Raw genomic sequence first — 7,555 nt, 5'->3', positions numbered from 1 at the left:
TTGTTAGGAGATCAAATTTCTGCCTAGAGCCATTGAACCATAGGAAAGACAGGGAAAACGGGTTGAACATAGGAGAGAACAGGGGAAGATCTCTCTCCCTATGTCTCCAAACCCTGTTTTCCCCTGTCTCTCTCCCTATGTCTCCAAACCCTGTTTTCCCCTGTCTCTCTCCCTATGTCTCCAAACCCTGTTTTCCCCTGTCTCTCTCCCTATGTCTCCAGACCCTGTTTCCCCCTGTCTCTCTCCCTATGTCTCCAAACCTTGTTAACCTCCTTCTTTCGCTCTCATTCTCCAAACCCTCTCTTCTTTCTAATTATATCGGGCAATAAATAACATTCTAAATCACCTGACATTTTTTTTTATTGTTTAATCAGACGTAGGCCTATTTGCCTGTGCTTATGGTACACATCTCAATCCCCAGCACTAGAGCCTTCCCCACCCCGGCACCCCCACGTGCAGCGCGAGCAATACGCTAAGCCCCTCCCCTCTTCCTAGCCACGGCTGAAGTGTGTGCCCATTCCTCCAAGTGGTATTAAAGGAGTTTTGTCTGGAAGGAATACAGTTTTTGTCAAAATTGTCATCTCATTGCAGGTTCAGGAGAATTTACGCAGCATGTTCGAATAATGAACGTTAAGTTTAGGAAAAGGGTTAAGGTTGGGGTTAGCAAAAAAAGATACAACTTTTGACGTCAATTTGACAAAAGCTGTAAYCCATCTAGACATGACTCTTTTTTAGGGCCTGAACGAATTCACATCGGAAAACCGGCAAGGGATACTGGCAACGGAAGAAGTATCAYCCTCTCAGACTCCTGAGCCTGTGTAGGGATCAGATTGGCCTTTGTGACTTTAAGAGAAGTAGAGTGAATGTTATTTAGCGTAAAAATCAAATAAAAATGTAAGGTAGTATGATTTATTTATTTGTTATTGTTATTATTATATATACATTTTTCAAAACATACAGTATTTAGTTTTTGGGGGGGCTATTTTACTACTACTACTATTTTACTACCCCGTACAGTAGGTGGCAGCAATACACCTTATGGGTATTGTCTGCCAATAAACCTTGACGAAGAAGAAGAAAAATAACATTTAAAGCATTGGAGGATGAGTGTACACATGCCTAAGGCCAGGCGTGAAGCCGGAAGGTCKGCGGAAATGGAGTCCCTAGAGAAAGCAAGAACAAGATGGTTGTCAGGAGTAGTGCAGTGTTATCATAAGGAGACGCGTACTTGAAAAACGGAGGAAGAATGGAGGGAAAAAGAGAGGGAGAGGAGGTCTAAGAGAGAGAGGGAAGAAGAGGGTGAGCTTGAGTCGGATAAAAAACAGTGGAAAAAAGGGAGATGGTTTGTTAAAGAAGAATGGTAGAAAGTGTAAGCAGAGGGAGCTGGAGGAGAAATGGAAGTGAGTGAGAGTGAAGTATCGGAGGTGGTAGGTGTGGGGAAGTTATCGGAGACCGAGGTATGCACTGAGGATCAGGAAAAAGATGAGTCTGTGACAGTAGGAGTTTATGGAAAAAGTGGACTCTTGCCTTTTGGCTGATCCATTTGTGGTTTCACAGTGGGTGAAAAAAATAGTTGGGTCATGTGGAATCGGTGAGGGTAACCAGAAGTGGTCTAGTGATAATTGTTTGTGTTTCTGTTGGATCAKAGGGAGAAGGCGCTCAGAGTAAAACGAATGGGAGCAAGAAAAGTGAATTGTTTCGTTCTCAAGAAAAGGGCACAAATGAAAGGAGTGATAACTGGGGTAGCAGTAAATATAAAAGTTGACCAGCTGAGGGGAAAGATTCACGGTGTATGTGATGATGCTCGTAGTTTGATGCAAAGCAGACAGGGTAGCGAGAGTGGGGAAACAGAAGAGTTATTGTCTGTTCTTTTGAGTTTTGAAGTTGTCTTTGCCCGACAAAGGGAACTTAGGATATACAGTTGAAGTCGGAAGTTTACATACACTTCGGTTGGAGTCATTAAAACTTGTTTTTCAACCACTCCAAAAATGTCTTGTTAACAAACTATAGTTTTGGCAAGTCGGTTAGGACATCGACTTTGTGCATGACACAAGTAATTTTTCCAACAATTGCTTACAGACAGATTATTTCACTTATAATTCACTGTATCACAATTCCAGTGGGTCAGAGGTTTACATACACTAAGTTGACTGTGCCTTTAAACAGCTTGGAAAATTCCAGAAAAGGATGTCATGGATTTAGAAGCTTCTGACAGGCTAATTGACATCATTTGAGTCAATTGGAAGTGTACCTGTGTACTGTGGTGTAATTTCCCAGGCCTCAGACCGTTCAAACTCAGTGTCCCTTGCTTGACGTCGTGGGAAAATCAAAAGAAATCAGCCAAGACCTCAGAAAAAAAGCATGGGTGGCAGCATCATGTTGTGGGGTGCTTTGCTGCAGGAGGGACTGGTGCACTTCACAATAGATGGCATCATGAGGTGGTAAAATTATGTGGATATTTTGAAGCAACATCTCAAGACATCAGTCAGGAAGTTAAGCTTGGTCGCAAATGGGTCTTCCAAATGGACAATGACCCGAGATACTTCCAAAGTTGTGGCAAAATGGCTTAAGGCAACAAGTAAGTATTGAAAAGGCTGTCACAAACCCTGGGCCTCAATCCTATAGAAATGTATTGGCAAACTGAAAAAGTGTGTGTGAACAAGAGAGGCCTTCAAACCTGACTCAGTTACACCAATCTGTCAGGAGGAAGGGCCAAAATTCACCCAACTTATTGTGGAAGCTTGTGGAAGGCTACCCAAACGTTGACCCCAGTTAAACAATTTAAAGGCAATGCTACCAAATACTAATTGAGTGTATGTAAACTTCTGACCCATCGGAATGTGATGAGAATTAAAGCTGAAATAAATCAACTATTATTCTGACATTCACCTTCTTAAAATATGTGGTGATCCAACTGACCTAAGACAGGGGACATATTACTAGGATTAAATGTCAGGAATTGTGAAACGCAGTTTAAATGTATTTGGCTAAGGTGTATGTACTCCGACTTCAACTGTATAAGTTATCATGTACGAGCAAATGTGCCGATACATTACGTTGTTACAGGTGTCAAGCTTATGGGCACTGTGGCAGCAGTGTATTCGAGGGAGGGTCAGTGCTATGCAAACGACACACAATCTAATCTTTCCTTTCCCCCTCTGATAACCAGGTAGCGAATCGCATCTCTGCATGTTTGGCGAACATATCAGTGTGGATGACGGATCACCACCTCAAGCTAACTCGGCAAGACGGAGCTGCTCTTCCTCCGGGGAAGGACTGCCGTTCCATGATCTCGCCATCACGGTTGACCACTCCATTGTGTCCTCCTCCAGAGTGCTAGAACCTTGGCGTGATCTGGACAACACCCTGTCGTTCTCAACCAACATCAAGGAGGTGACCGTTCCTGTAGGTTCATGCTCTACAACATTCGCGAGTATGACCCTGCCTCACACAGGAAGCGGCGCAGGTCCTAATCCAGGCACTTGTCATCTCCGTCTGGATTACTGCAACTCGCTGTTGGCTGGGCTCCCTGCCTGTGCCATTAACCCCTACAACTCATCCAGACACGCGCGCCCGTCTGTGTGTTCAACCTTCCCAAGTTCTCTCACGTACCCGCTCTCCGCTCTCTCCACTGGCTTCCAGTTGAAGCTCGCATCCGCTACAAGACCATGGTGCTTGCTACGGAGCTGTGAGGGGAACGGGACCTCTGTACCTTCAGGCTCTGATCAGGCCCTACACCCAAACAAGGGCACTGCGTTCATCCACCTCTGGCCTGCTCGCTCCCTACTCTGAGGAAGTTCAGTTCCCGCTCAGCCCAGTCAAACTGTTGCTCTCTGACCCCAATGGTGGACAAACTCCTCACGACGCCAGGTCAGCGGAAGTCATCACCCTCCGCGAGAACCCCACCTCTTTAAGGAATACCTAGGATAGGATAAAGTAATCCTTCTAACCCCCCCCTTAAAAGAGTTAGATGCACTATTGTAAAGTGGTTGTTCCACTGGATATCATAAGGTGAATGCACCAATTTGTAAGTCGCTCTGGATAAGAGCGTCTGCTAAATGACTTAAATGTAAATGTGTGAGAAGTGTGCAGAACGGCATGAGACAAAGGAATGTGTAGTATTGGTGAAAGTAGTAGAATGTGTTAATTGTAGTGTTGTCCATGGAGCTGGGGATCAGAAATGACCCGTGTGAGAGAGGCAGGTTTCCAGGGTTAGAGTAGAGCAGAAGTTGTCATATGCTGAGGCAGTAAAGAAAGTAGAGGAAGATGGGTTAAGGGGGAGGAGTGGTGAGAGTTGTAGATATATACCAGGAACAGAGGGATAGACCAAAAGGTGATACAAGTTTCAGTAAGATTGGATTTTTAACACTTATAGCAATGGTTATCAACTGTACTGCAGGGATGGAACGCAAGTCTCAGAAAATAGAGGTTGTGGTGGCAGCTGCAGAGAGGTATTTGGGTGTGTGAGATTTGACGTCAGAAGAGTTACAGGATGTGTTAAGTGGTGATGTCCCATTCTTTCAGGATGATGGCATGAGGTTGGAATAAATACATTTATTTAGTGGAGTAGGGTGGTGTTAATTTTATTTTATATCATTTAGAAATTAGTGAGTGTAGTGTTAGATAGTAGCGTATTTATTTACACATTTTTTTTTTCAAGCAAAGTATAAGGGAGTTGTACTCCAGTCTAGTAGGTGGCGATAATGCAACAAATTGGATGCCAACCGCTGTTAAAACGCATAGAAGAAGTACACACGCCTATATACAGGACGGGACGGAGAGCGCGGTCAGCGGTAGAAGCGCATCGGGTTGTGTGTGGTGTGTTTATGTTTTATACGCCGTTTATCAGAACGGAAAATAGAACTACAGACAGCCCGATTGAGCCTACAGATTTGTTTTAAACCAGCATTTTGATTGGAGTTCCGTTTGGCTCATGCGAGTGAAGGGGCTCGAGGGCTCCTACCTTTCCCCCTCCAAGGTTCCAGAGAGGCGCGTGGAAAAGCCCTGTGCAGAGAAAGAAGGGGGGTCATAGCGTATGTACGTACCCTAAATGCATACATGCCTGAGTCTTCGACAGTGTGGTTTTAAAAACGGGAACGGTTGTGTTTATTTTGTCGCCAACCGGCAATGAGATCGCGTTGCTGGTGAGCCAGTGCTTTGATGAATAATTTACGGTCTTGTGGTCCGAAAGAGAGCGAACCACAGCCACTGCCGTTTGTAAACCTCTGACGACGTCGGAGAGGGCCCGGATGGTGGACTAGAGAGAGCCGACAAAACGGGTCTGAAACGGGACGAAGTATTTTGACATTGTCGGTAAATTCATTAGGGGCGGTGAGAAGGAGTGATGGTGTGTCGTTGGAGGAGGAGAGAATGAGCTTTGGACACGTCGCGGAGGATCCTATACAAACTCTGCTTTCGGATTATTSTCAAACCCCGCCACATCTAAACCACAACAAACAAATCAAAACTAATATCAGTCCACTCTAAATTACTATTTTCGACATGCGCTCATTAGTATAGTCCATCCAAGAAATCATAGAAGAGGTGTATGTAAAGTTGACTATCATTGTAATGAGTAGTGAATAGTCGGGAGTTGTTCGAAAGCTTCATGCAGGTGTAGTGATTGAATCATTGTGAACTGAAATGAATATTGCACATTTGATTTTCTATAGGAGAATATTTAAAAATCATGCGATCCAGAATTTTAAAAGGGCGTTTCTCTCGGCCTGTATCTGCATATCTGGCGTCAGTTGAGGGTTATGTTTAGGAGAGAACACTTACAGGCCTATCCTATGTGGACTATTTTGACAAATGTTTACTTAAAAAAAAAAAACACATATCTACCTCAAACCTCTGCCTGTTTTCCACAGAACACGACTGGAGAAACAAACGAATGTTTACTAAATGAATACCTCAGTCTCACTAATACCTCACAGGTTCTTATAAAGCGTAGCCTTGTTTAAAACACCTCTGATGGCTTCATTCTCAGACTCTGACCTGCAGACCTGTCCTCTCTGCAAGGAGCTCTGTGGCTCCTCCTCCGCTCCCATCTCTTGTAACTCCTCCACTTCCTCCTCCTCCTCTCACTCGTCCTCCTCCTCCTCCCGGCGCCTCCATGTCCTCCCCTGCCTGCATGCCTTCTGCAGGCAGTGTCTAGAGGGCCAGCGCAGTCATGGGGACCCTCTCAAACTCAGCTGCCCCACCTGCAACCAGAAGGTCTCCATCTCTGAGGCCGGAGTGGACTCTCTCCCTTCCTCCAACTTCCTCTTGAGTAACCTTCTGGACGTGGAGCAGCTCCAACTCGGCCAAAATAAGAACGGTCACCGGGGGGTCAGCGGGTGCTCCATACCCCGGTTCCACCGCGCCCATAGCGGGCTCCGCCCGAGCCGTCTGGGAGGGCCCCAGTGCAGCTCCTGTGACGAGGGGAACCCGGCCAGCTTCCACTGCCTGGACTGCCAGGAGTACCTTTGTGATAACTGCGTCCGAGCCCATCAGAGGGTCCGGTTGACCAAGGACCACTTCATCGAGAGGCTGGCAGAGAGCCTGCAGCATGCAAGCCGAGGCAAGGCCAGCCCCATCGCAGGTGGAGGAAGGGGTGTAGGGTTGTCCCTGACCCAGCCCTTCCAGTCCAACTCCTCCCTGCTGCCTTTGTTCCAGGATAGGATGAGTTTCTGTCAGCACCATGACAACAAGGTAGGGACACGGGAATGAAATGATACACACACACACACACACACACACACACACACGGCTTGCAGCTATAGGTTCAACCCTTACAGCTGCTCTTCATATGGCCATAGTTCTTCTACTGTATACTGGACATTGACCTTTTCACATTCACTCTGTGTACACACACACAACACACACACACACAGAGCTATGTCGAAACAAACACCAACATGAACTGTGTATAACCCCCCCCCCCCTCCCCCCGTACCACAGCAACTTTTAAAAAAACGGTCACTCATTATAGGTGTTGTTTACAAGATGGCTGCTGTTGTAAATATTAACACACATCGGGGAGGGCGGTGTCGTGGCAGGGGTTGGGTTGGGGGAGGGCGGTGTCGAGGCAGGGTTGGTTGGGGGGGCGGTGTCGAGGCAGGGTTGGGTTGGGTGGGGGTGGTGTCGAGGCAGGAGTTGGGGGGCAGTGTCGAGGCAGGGGTTGGGTTGGGGGGGGGCGGTGTCGAGGCAGGGTTGGGTTGGGGGGGGGCGGTGTCGAGCAGGGGTTGGGGGGGCGGGTCGAGGCAGAGGTTGGGGGGGCGGAGTCGAGGCAGAGGTTGGGTTGGCGGTGCGGTGTAGTGTAGAGTGTTGGTTGGTATTCAAGCAGGGTTGGTGGGTCTGTAAACGAGGAATGCTAGTTGTTTGGAAATGGTAGTTTGTGTTAGACACACACACACACAACACACACACACACACACACACAACACACCACGTGTAGCCTACTCCCCTCTTGGAGTATTGGATTGGGGGTGGGGATGTTGGGGGGTGGGAATGCTGTGTGTCTAGAATCCATTGTGGACATTGTATCCAGTTTTACACCCGTTTCCCAACAAAT

General features: G+C 46.9%; 1 protein-coding gene across 1 annotated transcript in view; it reads left to right on the top strand.

The window, feature by feature from the left end:
• The first annotated feature begins 4,757 nt into the window (after positions 1–4,757).
• The window catches only part of LOC112073765 (E3 ubiquitin-protein ligase TRIM71-like), a 41,972-nt gene continuing 39,174 nt past the window's right edge, over positions 4,758–7,555 (top strand). Inside the window, exon 1 of the mRNA XM_024140996.2 lies at positions 4,758–6,693. Coding sequence (XP_023996764.1) covers positions 5,974–6,693 — 720 coding nt within the window. The 5' untranslated portion in view covers positions 4,758–5,973. The remainder of the gene's footprint in view (positions 6,694–7,555) is intronic.

This window comes from Salvelinus sp. IW2-2015, unplaced genomic scaffold (assembly GCF_002910315.2).
Source record: "Salvelinus sp. IW2-2015 unplaced genomic scaffold, ASM291031v2 Un_scaffold2356, whole genome shotgun sequence".
NCBI classification, from domain to species: Eukaryota; Metazoa; Chordata; class Actinopteri; order Salmoniformes; family Salmonidae; genus Salvelinus; species Salvelinus sp. IW2-2015.
Note: the sequence above shows the minus strand (reverse complement) of the source record. Positions and strands in the feature narration are given on the sequence as shown.